At 41.7% G+C, this 18971-nt stretch overlaps 1 protein-coding gene across 1 annotated transcript in view; it reads left to right on the plus strand.

The window, feature by feature from the left end:
* Nucleotides 1-9804, plus strand: part of ttn.1 (titin, tandem duplicate 1) — a 167363-nt gene extending 157559 nt beyond the window's left edge. Inside the window, exons 214-221 of the mRNA XM_039014232.1 lie at nt 38-343; nt 447-1037; nt 1185-6157; nt 6268-6424; nt 6837-7333; nt 7534-7687; nt 7985-8308; nt 8453-9804. Of these exons, the coding sequence (XP_038870160.1) occupies nt 38-343; nt 447-1037; nt 1185-6157; nt 6268-6424; nt 6837-7333; nt 7534-7687; nt 7985-8308; nt 8453-8739 (7289 nt within the window). The 3' untranslated portion in view covers nt 8740-9804. The remainder of the gene's footprint in view (nt 1-37; nt 344-446; nt 1038-1184; nt 6158-6267; nt 6425-6836; nt 7334-7533; nt 7688-7984; nt 8309-8452) is intronic.
* Nucleotides 9805-18971: the final 9167 nt, after the last annotated feature.

An 18971-nucleotide genomic window follows, 5' to 3' on the forward strand; every position in this document is an offset into this window, starting at 1 on the left:
ACAAACTAATTGTGATTAATTTACCTCTTGTTTTCAGATAAACCTGCAATGCCTGAAGGTCCCATTGTACTTGATGCCCTGTTGAAGAACTCTGTGATTATTAGCTGGAAACCACCAAAGGATGATGGTGGATCAATGATCACAAACTACATCGTGGAGAAGCGTGAAGACAAGGAGGTTGATGACTGGACACTCGTGTCCTCGTCCATCACAGGCACAAACTGCCGCATTGCCAACCTTGTAGTAAACGCTGGGTACTTCTTCCGTGTGTATGCTCAAAATCGTTATGGCAACAGTGAGCCACTGGAGATACCTACTCCCATCCTTATCAAGAGTTCAATGGGTAAGTTGTATCTCACAATATAGTTACATGATCATATATTTGTACAAATATGAGATGTTCAAAGCTTTGGATCCTTACTAACGTTATGCTGTTATATTTACAGATAAACCTTCACCACCACTGATGCCAGTGGTTTCTGGTGTGACCAACATTTCCTGTGTGTTGTCCTGGAAGCCTCCACTCATTGATGGTGGCTCCAAGATCAAGAGCTACTGCCTTGAGAAGAAGGAGAAGAAGGGCGAATGGACACCTGTCACTACTGATGAAATCAAATCCACAGTCTTTTCTGTCAAACGCCTCACTGAAGGATGTGAATATATCTTCAGAGTGAACTGTGAGAACCTTGGAGGAGTAAGTGATTGGAGTGTGGAATCTGAACCAGTTGTTCCAAAGACGCCTGTTGATGTCCGTGCTCCCGCCTTCAAAGAAGAACTGAGGAATATGAGTGTCAAATATAAGAGCAACGCCACCTTCGTTTGCAAGATCACAGGACAACCCAAGCCTGTAATTAAATGGTTCAGACGTGGCAAGGAGATCCAATCTGACGGAAAGAAACTGAAGATTCAAGAGTTCAAGGGAGGCTATCACCAACTGGTTATCTCCGCTGCTGATGAGGAAGACTCTACTGTCTACCAGATCAGAGCAACCAACCAGGGAGGATCCATCTGCACCACTGTCTCTCTGGATGTTGAAGGTAAGATCACAAATGTGTATGCAATAATACTTACATAGTATGAATACAATTCCATGTATTTGTTCCACATATCAAGAACATTATTAGTACATTCATAATAGTTGTTTTTTTATACTAATGATGTAAAAAAAAACATTTTCTATCCAGTCCCTGCCAAGATTAACCTGCCCAAGAATCTGAAGGACAAAGAGGCTATCCCTGCCCTCCGTGGAGAGATTGTGAATATCAAGATTCCATTCAGTGGCAAACCCGATCCTGTCATCACCTGGCAGAAGGGACAAGACCTCATTGATAATAACGGATACTACCAAGTCATCGTTACAAGGTCATTCACATCGCTCGTGTTCCCCAACGGTGTTGATAGGAAGGATGCCGGTTTCTACATCGTTTGTGCCAAGAACAGATTTGGCATTGACCAACAGACAGTTGAACTGGATGTTGCCGACGTGCCCGACCCACCACGTGGTATCAAAGCAAGTGATGTTTCCAGAGACTCAGTCACTCTGAGTTGGCAAGTACCTGCTAATGATGGTGGAAGCAGAGTAGCCAGCTATGTTGTGGAGAAGTGTCCCACAACATCTGACAGATGGGAACGTGTTGCCCAGTCTCGTGATACTCGCTACACCATCATCAACCTGTTCGGAGGAACCAGCTACCAGTTCAGAGTCATAGCCGAGAACAAATTCGGTCAAAGTCAACCATGTGAACCAAGTGGTCCCGTTACAACAAAGGAGGACAAATCAAGAGTCCTTGGCTATGACAGTGAGGTTAGTGACAGAGACGTGCCCAAGCAAAAGGCTCCACATTCATGTGCCAAGAATGTGCATACCAAGTACATGATAGCTGAGGAGCTGGGACGTGGCCAGTTTGGTATCGTTCACCGTTGTGTTGAGACCAGCTCTAAGAGGACATACATGGCCAAATTCGTCAAGGTGAGGGGTGCAGATCAAGCGTTCATCAAGAAAGAAATTGCTACACTGAACCTGGCCAGACACAACAACTTCTTGTGTCTTCATGAGTCCTTCGACAGCACTGAGGAATTAGTCATTATCTATGACTTCGTCTCAGGTCAAGACATCTTTGAACGCCTCGGCACAGCCGACTTTGAGCTGAATGAGCGTGAAATCGTCAACTACATCAGACAAGTATGTGAAGCTCTTGAGTTCTTACACGACAAGAATTATGGCCACTTTGACATCAGGCCTGAGAATATTGTGTACACCACAAGAAAGGGCAGTAAAGTCAAGATCATTGAGCTAGGACAGGCAAGACACCTGACTCCTGGCGACCAGATCAAGGTTCAGTATACTACAGCTGAGTACGCTGCTCCTGAGATCCACCAGAATGACATGGTCAGCAGTGTTACTGACATGTGGCCAGTTGGTGTTCTAGTCTATGTCCTTCTCAGTGGACTCAATCCATTTACTGCCGAGACTCATCAGCAGATGATTGACAACATCTCAAATGCTGAGTACAGTTACGATGACGAAACCTTTAAAGTACCTACTGTTGAAGCATTAGACTTTATCAACCGCCTTCTCACCAAGGAGCGCAAGCACCGTATGACTGCTGCCCAAGCTTTAGAACATCCTTGGCTGAAGATGCAAGCAGAAGAACTCAGTGCCACAGCAATAATGACCACAAGGCATAAGAGATACTACCAGGCCATGGCAAAGAAAGAATGGACCACTGTCGTTGCAGGAGCAAGAGTTGCTAGCGGCGGTGCAATCAGAGCCCAGAGAGGTGTCACAGTTGCCAAAGTAAAGATCGCACCATTTGAACATGGCCCAGTCGGTGGTCAAATCATTCATACAGTGGTGGATGTGGGAGCAGATGTCAAATTTGCTTGCAACATTGAAAACTATGACAGCGCCACAGAGGTAACATGGTACTGCGGTGTGCGTCAACTAGAGGCAAGTGACAAGTATGAAATCGACTATGAGGATGGTCTAGCTGTTATATGTATCAAGGGAGTCACTAAAACAGATGACGGCACCTATAGATGCAAGATCATCAACGATTATGGTGAGGACAGTGCCTACGGAGAGCTCTTTGTAAACGGAGTCAGATCATACCGCGAGTACTTCACAGCCCGTGTGGTGAGGAAAGTGAAACGTAGAGTGGACACAGCAAGACTGCTCCAGAAACCACCAGAGTTCACCCTGCCCTTGTTCAACCATGCAGCTTACATCGGAGAAGATGTTCGCTTCGGTGTGACTATCACTGTGCACCCTGAGCCTCGTGTTACATGGTACAAATCTGGCCAGAAGATTGTTCCTGGTGATGATGAGAAAAAGTACACGTTCATAACTGACAAGGGTCTTTATCAATTGGTGATTCACTGTGTTGATGCTGATGACGATGCGGAGTACTCAGTTGTGGCACGTAATAGATTTGGTGATGACAGCTGTAAGGCAAAACTGGCTGTGACACCTCGCCCAGCACCAGCAGATAATACCTTGAGGCCCATGTTCAAACGTCTCCTGGCAAACGTGGAGTGTAGGGAAGGCCAGAATGCACGCTTTGAAATCAGAGTGTCTGGACTCCCATCTCTGAAGTGGGAGAAGGATGGCATGCCATTGGCATTTGGTCCACAAATTGAAGTGGTCCATGAGGGCCTGGATTACTTTGTCCTGCATGTGAAAGATACTCTACTTAACGATTCTGGCTGTTACAGAGTTACTGCAACCAACTCAGCTGGATCTGCCAGTTGTCAAGCCATTCTCAAGGTGGGCCGCATCACCCATGTGAAGAAGGTTTACGAGAGTGAAAGAGACAAAAAGAAACAAGCAGAGAAAGAACAAATTGAGAAGAAGGTCAGATTATCTCAAATCATGTCTGGAACTGATGTCATGCCACTTCCTGCTTTGGCACAACAAGCTTTGAGAGAAGCGACATTGTTGTGCCAACCAGTAGAGGCAACCAAAAAGGACAAGACTGAAGCCGAAGATAAGAAACGGGCAGAAGAAAGGAAAAAGAGAGCAGAGGAGAAGAGACTGCGTATGCCTTATGATGTTCCCCAACCTCGTGAACGTGGCCCAACTGCTCTTTTGGAAGATATGGAAATCAAACACTACAAACCTTGCTCTGACATGAAATGGTACAAGAAACTCCGGGATCAATATGAGTTCCCTGAACCAATGGACAAGATTTCACAGAAGAGACTGAAACGCATCCGTCTCTCCAGGTGGGATCAGTTCTACGAAGTCCCTTTGCCAAGAATCAAGGAATCTTACAAGCCAAAGTGGCGTCTTCCACAAGTTTCACAGGATGATTTGGAGACTGTCAGACCTTCAAGGCAGCGCACTCCATCTCCTGAAATAGAAGCATATCACAGAATCAGAAGAAGGTCTCTTGGTGATCTCTCAGACGAGGAGCTTCTCCTGCCAATTAATGAATATCTGGCAATGAAGAGAACTGAGGAGGAGAGACTTCAACTTGAGGAAGAACTAGAACTTGGCTACTCTGCGTCCCCACCAAGCCTTAGCCCTGTGCGCTTTGAATTAGGTGCACTGCGCCACACATCACCAAGACGCACAGTCTATGAAGGTGTGGAAGAGGGTGAAGAGGTTCCATTATATGAAAACTATCGTATTCCTTCTAAGTATGAGGCTGGTCCAAGCTATGTTGACCTTCGCCTGCGCCATGACAAGGCTACATTCCGACCGCCAAGACAAAACCAGAGAGTGTTTGAGGAGAGGGAGGATCGAGAGATGCTGAGAAATGTGAAAACGACTCAAAGAATAAGCGGTTACAAGAGTGAACTGAAACACATGGAGTTTGAAGAAAAAACTAGAACCGTGAAGAAAGACAGAACTACAACTTCCCATGTGTCAACATATATAGCAACTAAAACTGAGGGGAGAAGGTCACCCACCCCCGAAAGAACCCGTCCACGTTCCCCTAGTCCTCTTGCTACTGTCAGATCAGCCTCCAGATCCAAGGTGGAGACTGTACAGTTGGCAAAAGTTGACCACCTGGCAAGATATGAGTCAAGAAAAGCCGTTCTGAGATCCGAGAGGACATCAGTAGAAAGGAAGGAGGTTGTAAGTATGCAGCCCTTCAGCCTCGACCATACCCCACGAATCACTGTGAGGATGCGTTCCCATCGTGTGCCATACGGTCAGCACACCAAATTTACACTGAACGTCCAATCAAAGCCAACCGCTGAGGTGAAGTGGTACCATAACGCACAACTGATAACCGAGAGCAGAAGGTACCGTATGTCCAACCTGAGCGGAGTTCTGTATCTTCAAATTCTTGACTGCACCACAGAGGACAGTGGCACTTACCGTGTTGTCTGTACTAATGCAGTGGGAGAATGCTCAGACTATGCCACTCTGGATGTCGCAGGCATGGGAGAGTATTCTAGCTATATGGCACCTCGCGAAGACGAGGAACCCCCAGCTCTTCCTGTGGCAACCAAGATAGGTGCTTACCAAATATCCTCCTCCAAGACAGTGAAGACTGTTGAAACACACGAAACCCACATGGAGGAGTCCAGCACCTTTAAAGGAAAGAAGACTACTCTACCTGCATCTATCTTAACAAAACCACAGTCCCTCACCTTAAATGAGGGAGAGACTGCCAGATTTGCATGTGATGTTGACGGTGAACCAGTGGCAACTGTAACCTGGATGCGTGAGGGGCAAATTATCGGATCATCTGTTCGCCACCATGTCACTACAGAACAGTACAAGTCTACTTTTGAAATCACCTCTGTTGAAATGTCAGACGAAGGCAGCTACTCAATCATGGTGGAAAACTCTGAGGGCAGCCAAGAGGCGCACTTCAGTCTAACCATCCGCCGATCGGAAGCCAAAGAGGAAGTCTCTTCTACAGTGACATACTCATACGAAGAGCCTCCAATGCATTCCCCTAGTCCAGTCACATCTCCACCAAGGATGAAGTCTCCTGAATCAATCAGCTCTCCAAAGAGAGTTAAGTCCCCTACCAGCCCTACACCTAAATCACCCACTGAGAAAGTCACCCTCAAAACCAAGCCCTCCATCTCATCTGGTCTTCAGGACATGACCGCATCTGCAGATTCCATCGTCAAGCTGACAGTGAAAATGACTAGAGATCCTAAAGCAGAGATCTCATGGATGAAGGATGGAAAGGTAATTTAGTCACATTTGATTTAATAGTCACACTTGAATAGACATTTCAAAGGAAATAAATATAGGTTGAAATATATGCTTTTTTACTTTCTTTCTTTTTTCATTTGCAGACTCTCATTCACGGTGGAAAATATGAAATTCATGAAGAGCATGATTCGGCACACCTTGAAATCTATGAATCTGTGGCCTCTGACAGTGGAGTTTACAAATGCACAGTCACCAATAGTGCTGGGTCATCATCCACAAGCTGCATTGTCTCTATTCAAGGTATGCATACTCTATACTAATATATATATATATAAATAAATGTTTTATTGTCACATACACTGGATAGGTGCAGTGAAATGTGTTGTTTTACAGGGTCGGTCATAGTAGTACAGTGCTCCTGGAGTAAATTAGGTTTAAGTGCCTGGCTCAAGGGCACATTGACAGATGTATTACCTTGTCGGCTTCGGTATTTGAACCAGAAACATTTCGGTTACTGGCCCAATGCTCTAACCGCTAAGTTATCTGCCAATGTAGGAATTATTTATCATAATTAAGGCCCGGTTCTGGTGATATTGTTATCTTTATATTATTTATTCAATCAACATCTCTTGATTAGTCCAGTATCTATAAACCTTATAATTCTGCATATGGCCTAATATCTAATCAATGTATCTCTTTTTCTCTGTCTTAGCCTCAAACAAATCCAAAGCACTTGCAACAAAAACAGAAATTTCAGAGCAAGTTATGAAAAAGGAAATTGTCTACGGGGAGGTTGAGTCTTACACAGAAATCAAGGCATCCCATACTCAGATGGCCATGACTGAAGGCCAGTCTCTCACCCTGAGAGCCAACATCCCCAGAGCTTCAGATATCAGATGGATCCTGAACGGAATGGAACTGGCCAACTCAGAGGACTACAGATATGGTGTGTCTGGAAACAACCATACTATGACCATCAAAAAGGTCAGCCAATACGAGCAGGGGGTCATCACGTGTGAAGCCAAAACCGAACATGGCCTTGTCAAGTGCCAGTTCAACACTACTGTCACTGAAGCACTATCAGATGCACCATCATTCCTTGTGCAGCCACGCTCTCAGAATGTCAATGAAGGACAGAACGTCAAGTTCACATGTGAGATTGCAGGAGAGCCTGCCCCTGAAATCGAGTGGTTTAAGGACAACATAATAGTGAGTAGGCTACAAAGAGTTTTGTATATAATGTTTGATTTGATTTCTTCAATTAAATTACATTTAATATGACAGATTCTGATTCTTCCAATCAGGGGCAATCAGACAAAGCAAGTCAGGTTACAAACATCACTTGAATAGGAACTTGATTAATACAAAACAGAAACTAATACGTTATTCTTTTGTCTCTCTCGGTACAGGTATCTATGACCTCAAACACGAAACTGAGCCGTTCCAAAAATGTATACACTCTGGAGATTATTGAGGCCACAGTTGCAGACAGCGGCAAATACACCATCAAAGCCAAAAACAAATATGGACAGTGCTCTGCAACATCATCTCTCAACGTCATTAGTAAGTTGTCATTGCTTCATCAATCCATTGTTTAATTAACAGCTTACAGTACAGTGTGATAATGCAAAGCTTCCCAAGTTCTTTGAAAAATGAAACTTGAGTCTCAAAATTTTACTAATAGCTTAAATTAAAGACTAATCTTTAATTTTCCTTACCAGTATTTTCCATAGAATGTTAACAAAATGGACACGCCATTTTGTTTGTATTCATATAGAAATATACACAGATGGATTTGAGTATCTCCATCGAGAAATGACCATTTAGCCATGTACCTCATCATTTGCGTTATTCTCACAGCTCTTGTTGAAGAACCTGCCAAAATGGTTGTAATGGAGCAAAGAGCTGCTGCTGCCAGCTTGCACAGTGACAGTTTCTCAGCCACATCAGTCCATATGGCTGGAGCATCAATGGCTAAAGCATCAATGACACATGAAGGCTCTTTCGAAAGACAATTTGAAAGCATGTCTGCTGCTAGCATGTCCGCCATGACATCTGAATCAATGGTATCCATGAGCTCCAGCAGTATGATGAAAATGTCAAGTGAAATGATGTCAAGTCATGCTAGTTCAATGTCAACTCATGGATCCTCAATGACTGCTCTTACTCATGGTGTTGGTAAAGGTGAGATGAATTACCCTTACCTATACATCTAGTAGTGGTATTAGTAGTATAGTCTGAGTGACTATCGTATGTTGTTCCTCTGCTTTCAATAAGAAGTTGACACCTTAATTAATTCCTATTTCTTTTTTTCTCATTGCCCTGTAGCTCCCAAAATCGAATTTCTCCCAGAGGATATCAGCATTGAGCCAGGAAGGCCTTTGAGCGTGTCCTGTGCTTTCTCTGGAGACCCAACACCTGAGATTGAGTGGACCCGCACAGGGAAACAGTGTGATGAAGACAGTGACCGGTTCCACATCGAGACCACGGAGGACCTCACCACCCTTGTAATCCCCTGTGTGAAGGAAGACGATGCCGGAGCGTACACCCTCAAACTGTCCAACAAGCTTGGATCTGCCATGGCAACTGTCAACATTCATATTCGATCCATGTAAAAAAAAAAAACACGTAAACATATAATTTCTATCCCCCATTTTCCCTCCTCCAGTACCTTTTTATTTATTGAATTAGCAAAAATAATCTTTACTTGATAAAGACCTGGATTTCTGTTCTTGTAAATATGAACTATTTTTATACCAAACTTGACATAAATTTATGCCAAACTAGACTAAAGTCTAAAGTTGTTATAAAATGTGCCATATTGGATAATTATGACTAGGATTTTTGAACCACTTTTCTGTGACATGTACATAATGTATATAGCCGAACTTAACGGTTATGGAAAATGTATGAATTGTTATTTATGACAATATTAACTGAAACAAAAGGAACGAAATGTTTAACAGGAGAAAGTTTCACATGAAACGAATACCCTGAAAAACCTGAAACTAAACTATGTGCCTCAACAAAAAGTTGAAGTCTTAAGATTTCCTCAACAGGTAGAGAGGTTCCCTGTTGAAGTTTATACTAAATCAGAGAAAGGCAATGTTATGCACCGTGCATCTGTGCGTGCAATATTACAAATACTCATATGAATTGTAACATGATCATAAGACCCTGAGTGCTGTTTGCATAAACCCTCATGTAAGTAGCACAACTAGGTCTTGTGTTCAGACTGACTATGTCATACCACCATTTTAATGACATGCTAAAAGTGCGAGCGGCCTGCACTTTGAGCTCTATTTTTATGTGCTCTGTTTCTGGCATTGGACAGTTGAATTGGCTTTTTAAAACGTAACATCACATGGCCATTAAAAAACAAAAGTCAATTCAAGTACTTCGTTGCAGAAACAGTGCCACCTCTTGGAGGATTGTTAGGTAATATTTTGTGTGTGTGAGTGTGTTTTAGTTTTAGAATTTCACCTTGCCAGTAGTCAGGGTAACCATCAAGTGAATGTACCATGGTGATACCATCTACCGTGAAACAAAGAAAGCAAAAAGCATGAATAATAATGCCCTGCACTTTGATTTAACTGAGTCTATTGATGTAGAATTACTACTATATTCATCCTCTTTGAGTTTTATTTTACTGATTTAATAAAGCATGATTTCAGCACTAGTGAACAACTCTGTGTTTCTTTATTCGCCTCAAGAACCTTGTATTGATGTTCAGTTTCCTTTCCTTATCAACGATTCCTTCACTTTCACATGCAACACATAGCCATTAATGTAGAGGGAAAATAATAACTAAATGGATACCACAGTCACAAGTCACAATTTGATTATACAGAATATTACAGAACAGTACAGAATATTAACCTGTTTAGGTAGCTCATTTCAGGAGAGCTTAGGCTGGAGTACATATTGTCCCACGCTTTGTCAAAGTTATATAGCTTAGGCTGTTTGTTATTTTGAAAGTCTATAACATGGTTCGTCAACGTTTTGTAGGCCTACATACACTATATGACCAAAATGATGTCGACCATCTCATTCCAAAATCATGGGCATTAATATGGAGTTGGCCCCCCCTTTGCAACTATAACAGCCTCCACTCTTCTGGGAAGGCATCCTACTAGATGTTGCAACATTGCTGAGGGAACTTGCTTTCTTTCAACCACAAGAGCACTAGTGAGGTTCGGCACTGATTTCGGATGATTAGGCCTGGCACACAGTCGGCGTTCCAAATCATCTCAAAGGTGTTCGATGGGGTTGAGGTCAGAGCTCTGTGCAGGCCTGTCCTGTTCTTCCACAACGAGCTCAACAAACCATTTATTTAGCTTTTCATGTTTGATCCCTTTTTCTCCTCAATTTCGTGGTATCCAATTGGTCATTACAGTCTTGTCCCATCGCTGCAAGAGGCGAAGGTCGAGAGCTGTGCGTCCTCCGAAACACGACCCAGCCAAGCCGCACTGCTTCTTGACACAATTCCTGCTCAACCCGGAAGCCAGCCGCACCAATGTGTCGGAGGAAACACCGTACACCTGGTGACCGTGTCAGCATGCATGCGCCCAGCCCGGAGTCGCTAGAGCGCGATGGGACAAGGAAATCCCGGCCTGCCAAACCCTCCCCTAACCCAGACAACGCTGGGCCAATTGTGCGCCGCCCCCATGGGTTTCCTGGTCGCAGCCGGCTGCATGGGGGCATTGTCATGCTGAAACAGGAAAGGGCCTTCACCAAACTGTTGCCACAAAGTTGGAAGCACAGAATCATCTAGAATGTCATGTATGCTGTAGCATTAAGATTTTCCTTCACTGGAAATAAGGGGCCAAGCCCGAACCATGAAAAACAGCCCCAGACCATTATTCCTCCTCCACCAAACTTTACAGTTGGCGCTATGCATTAGGGCAGGTAGCGTTTTCCTGGCATCCGCCAAACCCAGATTTGTCCGTCAGACTGCCAGATGGTGAAGAGTGATTCATCACTCCAGAGAACCCATTTCCACTGCCCCAAAGTCCAATGGCGGCGAGATTTACACCACTCCAGTCGACACTTGGCATTGTGCACGTTGACATTAAGCTTGTGTGTGGCTGCTTGGTCCATTTCATGAAGCTCCCGGAACAGTTCTTGTGCTAACGTTGCTTCCAGAGGCAGTTTGGAACTCAGTTTGGAACTGAGTGTTGCAACCGGGGACAGACAATTTTTACACACTACGCGCTTCAGCACTCGGCGGTCCGGTTCTGTGAGCTTGTGTGGCCTACTACTTGGCAGCTGAGCCGTTGTTGCTCCTAGACATTTCCACTTCACAATAACAGCACTTACAGTTGACCGGGGCAGCTCTAGCAGGGCAGAAATTTGATGAACTGACTTATTGGAAAGGTGGCACCCTATGACGGTGCCACGTTGAAAGTCACTAAGCTCTTCAGTAAGGCCATTCTACTGCCAATGTTTGTCTATGGAGATAGCATGGCGGTGTGCTAGATTTTGAACACCTGTCAGCATCGTGTGTGGCTGAAATAGCTGAATCCACTAATTTGAAGGGATATCCACATACTTTTGTATATATAGTGTATTTTGGATCCATCCTTACTCAACGTCTACGCAGCACGGCAACAGATCGACTGAATTAAAATCCAATTCTGTTTCCAAATCTCAACCCAAAAACTTCAGATTAAAATGTTAATAGATGACGGAAGCATATAAAACAGAATTTAAATCATGTAAGGACATTATATCTGAATGACCGTCTGACGTGACTCTCCTCTTGAAACAGACTGAAATCTGGGACCAAGTATGTCTCACACTCAGAAAACCTACATGGTCTTAAAACTTTCCGTTACAGATGGAAAAACAATTAGGAATATCACACGTCTTGAAAACATGGTCAAAGATATCATAAACTCTTTGCATCTCAGATAAAGATGGAAATCACAAAGCAGAAACTTGAACGAAAGTAGGAAAAATATGGAAATGTATACACTGAACAAAAAATGTAAACGCAACATGTGAAGTGTTGGTCCCATGTTTCATGAGCTGAAATAAAAGACCATAGAAGTTTCCATTTTCACAAAAATCTTAATTCTCTCAAATGTGCACACATTTTTTACATACCTGTTATTGTGCATTTCTCCTTTGCCAAGATAATCCATCCAGCTGGCAGGTGTGGCATATCAAGAAGCTGATTAAATAGCATTATATAGGTGCACCTTGTGCTCGGGACATTAAAAGGCCACTCTAAAATGTGCCGTTTTGTCAAACAACACAATGCCACAGATGTCTCAAGTTTTGAGGGAGCGTGCCATTGACATGCTGACTGCAGGAATGTCCACCAGAGGATTCAATGTTCATTTCTCTACCACAAGCCACCTCCAACATTGTTTTAGAGAATTTGGCAGTGCGTCCAACTGGCCTCACAACCGCAGACCACGTGTAGCCACGCCAGCCCAGGACCTCCACATTCGGCTTCTTCACCTTTGGGATTCGCAGAGACCAGCTAGCCGGACACTGATGAAACTGGGTTTGCACAACCAAAGAAGCTGAAAATGTCCCAGTTCTTCCAAGGCCTGTATACTCACCAGATATGTCATGCATTGAGCATGTTTGGGATGCGCTGGATTGACATGTACAACAGCGTGTTCCAGTTCCCACCAATATCCAACAATTTCGAACACAGCCATTGAAGAGAAGTGGGACAACATTCCATAGACCACAATCAACAGCCTGATCAACTCTATGCAAAGGAGATGTGTCACGCTGTATGAGGCAAATGGTGGTCACACCAGATACAGACTCATTTTCTGATCCATGGTATCTGTGACCAACAGATGCATATCTGTATTCCCAGTCATGTGAAATCCATAGATTAAGGTCTAATGAATTTATTCACAGACCCAGTTTAAATCAATCCAGGTGTAGGTCTAACTCTGGTTTATAAACCAAGAACTAAGAATTAAAAACCTTTCAATGATGCGTTTTGCGACATATGATATATCAACACCAAAAAAATCTCTACTGACTGCTTTATCTTGAAAACTTGATTGCTGACATTAATTATTTGGGGGGATTGTATTAACAGTGGACTAACGGATAAAATACTTAAAGGTAGTTTTTGGTTGTAGTATTCCTTCAACACAGCATGACATGACATCTAAAGGTAACAAGGTGTAAAGGTCAATATCATACATATACAACTGTGATTGATTGTGTCATACATACACAACTTCAGTGACCTTACAGCCTGCTGGGCTTTGAGCCAAATATCAGCTGCACTCTGTCTGAACACAGACTGACCAATACCCAGGTTAAAGTGGCAATCCACAATTCAAATAATAACAAAGCGGGCACCCCACCACTTTTTTTGGTTAATAGCTGTTACCACTCTCAAATTCATAAACAAGAGCTACAGTATGGATGCAAGGACTGACCATCTATGAGATCAAAATGATAGTTTGAACCATGTTTTGAAGCTATACATTGTATGTTTATGTTGACATTGTTTACAAACATTGGAGTAAAATAAGCTTGTATTTTGGGTTCTGATGGGGTATGACAGATGAACTAAACTCACAAGACATGTATAAGTTCTATTCTTCAAGAATCAATGGCTATATATATTTAATTTAACAGTTAAAATGGATGTAGGAACTGCAGATTGCATATGCAGATCATGCAGATGCAGGAATAGCATCTACTATAAGAGATGTCGTTTTTTTTAAGAAAAAGTTTATGACATAAAAAATCATAAATTACAATTCTTACACCATATCAGCCATGTAGCAAATGCATCAACCTGACACATTTTGAGATTCTGAGAATTTAGCCCGATGAACTGAAGGCTAAAAAACTGCATCTCTTTGGCACTGCAACAGTATTACTCATTATTTAATTATTTTTACTCAACTACTGCCAGAGTTGCACTTCCATTCTTATTGAGATAAGTGGATATATGGTGCAAGCTTGCAATTTGAGATCCAACTACAGTATTGGCTCCTGCAATCAGGACTATCAGAGAAGCAACAGTATTGCTACAGCGGGAACAGAGCTTACAGAGGTAAGACATTCAGTAGACGTTATTTTAAAAAATGTATGGAAATATTTACATTTGAAAGTAGTTATAAGATATACATCTTAGGCTATGTTGATGATGTAGGGGGGTTTGGCAGTCTTTGGCAGTACTCCTGTGTTGATGCTCTGAATAGCTGGCTAATGGCTATGCTACAAGTTATTGGAGGCTAGATATCAGGAACACTAGCCTTATTGAGGTTGGGCTTTGCCCCACAGCGTATGATATACAGTAGTCATATTGACGAGTCGACCTGCAACTAACTGGCAAGTGTTTGCTTTCAGATCTTGAGGTAACATGCCAAAGCAATATGCTTTTATACTCCATCTTATCATTGGCTGTACTGTCATACTCACAGAAGCTACACCATCCTTCCGATCAGGTTGGTAGTGATTGTTGGTAGTGTTTTCAATATAAAAAGACAATATAAATATGCTGGACTGAGACAAATAAGGAACTATGAGATTAATAACTTTTTTAAAAGAGAGAAAATAAAAAAGGGGCTTACCTTGTTCACTTGATTATTTTTCTTACCTTATTCACTTATTCAGGTAAGAAGAATATCTGGTTGGTTCCGAAATGCAAAACATTTCTGTCTCCTCCTCCTCCTCCTCCACCTCCTCCTCCGTTTCCTCCATTGACACGGATATCTGCCCTACTGGTAATGGACATAGCAAAAAGCACATAAACAATTCAGACTATGTTGGTTTACAGTGTAACATGCAAGTTAGATGTCTGTCATATGTTCTTGCTGACTGTTGTTTCAGGTTGATATAACGGAATATCTCAGAGGACCAAAGGGTGAAAAGGTAGTACTCGCTTGATTTCTATATACTGTAACTGATAATAATAATAATCATTTTTATTAAGTTATTATTTATGCAGTTAATTTTCACGGTTTCTCTTTAAAGGGCTGCACAGGACCAAAGGGTCAGATGGTATGAATATATACATTATATTAAAAAATAATACATAGGATTTATATGAGACTTTTTATAATGACACTAGAACGCATCAGAAAGACACACTCAGTAGTGGGACAGTTATGTGACTGGACATTGTCTTGCAGGGTCGACACGGTCAAAAGGGAGAAGAGGGAACCCATGGTTCCCCTGGTGTGATAGGACCCATAGGCCAAAAGGTCAGTGACACAACCTCAAATGCAATTGGGCTCCCTTTCTGGTATATAAGCTGTAGTTTGAATAATGGATAGGTATAGAGAGTGCTACATCCAAAATAAGTTTTAGTCTGTCTTTACTCATCGCTAGGGAGAGAAGGGGGACAGAGGCTGGCGTGGTTTATTCGGTGACATTGGCAGACCTGGAACACATGAGGTAAATTATCCACATAATAACTAATGCTGTGTTCTACCGGTATATTTCACGCTGCTTTTACTACAAAATGTACATGTATGTTTTTACAGGGTTCTCAAGGACGCACTGGTTCAAAAGTAAGCTTTTACTGCTTTAATAATTCATAGTTTCACAAATAATATACTTAACACAATAATAGTGTATGTCTAGCACCAAGTAAAATAAAATTACACATGAAAATGTGATGTTTATGATATAAACAGGGCGAGAAGGGACTGAAAGGTGACCTGGGACAAAAAGGTGGAAAGGTAAGTTGTCAATCAAGTTTCAATCCCAATTGGAACGTCACATGTACTTTTACTCAACCCTCAACTTGTGTGTTATTTAACAGGGTTCCACTGGAAAGCCTGGTCTCCATGGACAGAAGGTAAATGAATAGCCAGCATTCTCTTACATTAAAGACTAAAGATGCTGAAACAAACCCCTTAGCCAGCAAACCTGGATTTGGAGAAATGCCAATGAACAGCAATCATTGAAAATGTCTAATTGAAGAATAAGCATTTTGTGGCCAAAATATTTCAATTTTGATGGTTACGTTTTTGATTATATAGTTGTATGCTTAATGGTTTAGGGGGACCGAGGACTAAACGGATACACTGGATTACGAGGACTGGATGGACCTTGGGGAACTCCCGGGCATAGAGGGACAATGGTAAAGTGTCTCTGCTGTCTCTGTAACCTCTGTAGCCTACAGTTTTTTCTGAAAATAATTAATTTGGCAATAATGATTAACTATCTTTCATTTTCAAAGGTTAGACTAAACAAACTTCCTTTGATGTTGTTCTGCACTACTCCATATTGTATTTAGGGAATAAAAGGTCATCGTGGACCGCATGGGTTAACTGGATATCATGGAGTTGTGGGCAAACAGGGCACAACAGGAAAAACTGGTGCTCCAGGGGAAGGTTAAGTATATTATTGATATCATGTATCGTATGTATGCTGAATGTACAAAACATTAAGAACACCTGCTCTTTCCGTGACAGAGACTGCAACTCAATGTTAGGAAGGTGTTCCAAATGTTTGGTATACTCAGTGTATATCAATACATTATTATGTAGGCCTACAGTGCCGTGAAAAGCATTTGCCCCCTTTCCGATTTTCTCTATTTTTGCATATTTTTTTATACTGAATGTTATCAGATCTTCAACCAAAACCTAATATTAGATAAAGGAACCTGAGTTTAAAATTAGCCAAAATATATACTTATTTTATATATTTAATTAGCAAAGTTAGGAAAAACACACTATTCCCCCTTACACTCAATAACTAGTGTCACCAAATGCTTCCTGTAGTTGTTGATCAGTCTCTCACATCGCTGTGGAGGAATTTTGGCTCACTCTTGCATGTAGAACTGCTTTAACTCAGCGACATTTGTGGGTTTTCAAGCATAAACTATTAGTTTCAAGTCCTGCCACAACATCTCAATTGGGATTAGGTCTGGACTTTAACCATTCCAAAATGTCAAATTTGCTGCTTTTTAGGCTTTTTCATGTAGACTTGATTGTGTGTTTTGGATCATTGTCTTGCTGCATGACCCAGCTGCGCCTCAGCTTCAGCTCACAGACGGATGACCTGACATTCTCCAGTAGAATTCTCTGATACAGAGCAGAATTCATGGTTCCTTCTATTAAGGCAAGTCGTCCAGGTCCTGAGGCAGCAAAGCATCTCCAAACCATCACACTACCACCATTATGCTTGACCGTTGGTATGAGGTTTTACTGTGGAATGCAGTGTTTGGACCCATGTTGTCCAAAAAGTTGACTCAAGTTTGTCAAAAAGCACCTGGAAGCACCTGGATGATCATCAAGACTTTTGGAAGAATGGTCTATGGACATATTATTCAAAAGTATAACTTTTTGGATGACATGGGTCCCAGTTATTGAGTGTAAGGGGGCAATAACTTTTTCACACAGGGACATTGGGTGTTGCATAACTTTGTTTATGAAATAAATTAAATAAGTATGTAATTGTTGTGCTATTTGTTCACTCAGGTTCCCTTTATCTAATATTAGGTTTTGATTAAAGATCTGATAACATTCAGTATAAAAAATATGCTAAAGCAGAGAAAATTAGAAAGGGGGCAAATACTTTTCACGGCACTATATACACATTATTCTGAGTATAAATGATGTATTATGATATATTATGTCAACAGCTATTGATATGATTAAAAAACGTTCTTGTGTTTTCTTCTAGTATATGTTTTTCAAGGACACAGAGGGGAGAAAGGCCATAAAGGACCTTCTGTCTTTTGTAATTGTTCTTCAGCAAATTCCTTCAAGCCAATACCTGGCACAGGGAGATATAATGCTGATAAGGCAGTATATGTAAGTAAATAATAATAATCTTTCTATGCTTGAATAACATCATGATGTTTACCAAACATGGTGATATCAAACATCTTAATCATTTAATCGTGTGATCCATTTTTTTTACCTCTTTGAACCTTCCATTGAATACCTTTTTTAACCTTTTTATTAATTGAACAATAGATTTACATTGTGAATGGTGAGAGCGAGATGTTGGAGTTAAGATCTGAAAATGTTATGGTCCTGAGGAGAGATACTCGCATGCTGTTCGTCTACAGTGGCTCTGAATGGATTGATGTTATGGCTCAGGTAAACATGCCCTGATGTTTTAGTACGTCTGACATGCTTAGGCTACATTTGGAAAAGTGTCCATGACTGCATCCCAAATGTTACCCTATTTCCTATAGTGTACTACTTTTGACCAGGGTCCCTAGGTGTTGTGACAATAGGACTACTAAAAAAGCAGTGCAATATAGGGAATATGGTGGCATTTGAGCTACACCCCTGTTTTTTCACAACGTTTTGTCTAATCTGATTGTTTTCCTATTCAATTCCATGAACACACTCTTGGTGTTGTGGACAGAACAAACATCCCACTGCATCTGCTCTGTGACTACCCTCCTGCAAGAAGCACCCCCATGTAGTATGTGGTTCTGTCTTTGAGTTGTTGTCTATTCATGTTCTGTAATATGTCATGTTTCATGTTTTGTGTGGACCCCGGGAAGGGTAGCTGCTGCTTTTGCAATGGGGATCCCAATAAAACACCAACAAAGACTCAAAACAAATGAAGAAGCCCCGACCGTCCATTTTAAATTAAAATGTCATATGGCATGTCTGTCACTATAGGCTACTGTGTAATAAAATTAAATAAAATTCACATCCTAATTTCTATTATGTCTGTCTGACTCAGTGCACTGAATGTCCACACTATGTAATATGTCAATGAAAAGTTAATAAAAAATATACAATTTCATGGACATTTTTGTTCCATTTTTACACATGACATGAACATTCTTGGAGACATTACCGGTGTGGTTAGAAATATTGTTTACCGTTTAGCATGCAGCCCTTGTATTGCTCAGATAGAAGACTTTTGTTGTGAA

This window comes from Salvelinus namaycush, chromosome 19, assembly GCF_016432855.1.
Source record: "Salvelinus namaycush isolate Seneca chromosome 19, SaNama_1.0, whole genome shotgun sequence".
Taxonomy (NCBI): domain Eukaryota; kingdom Metazoa; phylum Chordata; class Actinopteri; order Salmoniformes; family Salmonidae; genus Salvelinus; species Salvelinus namaycush.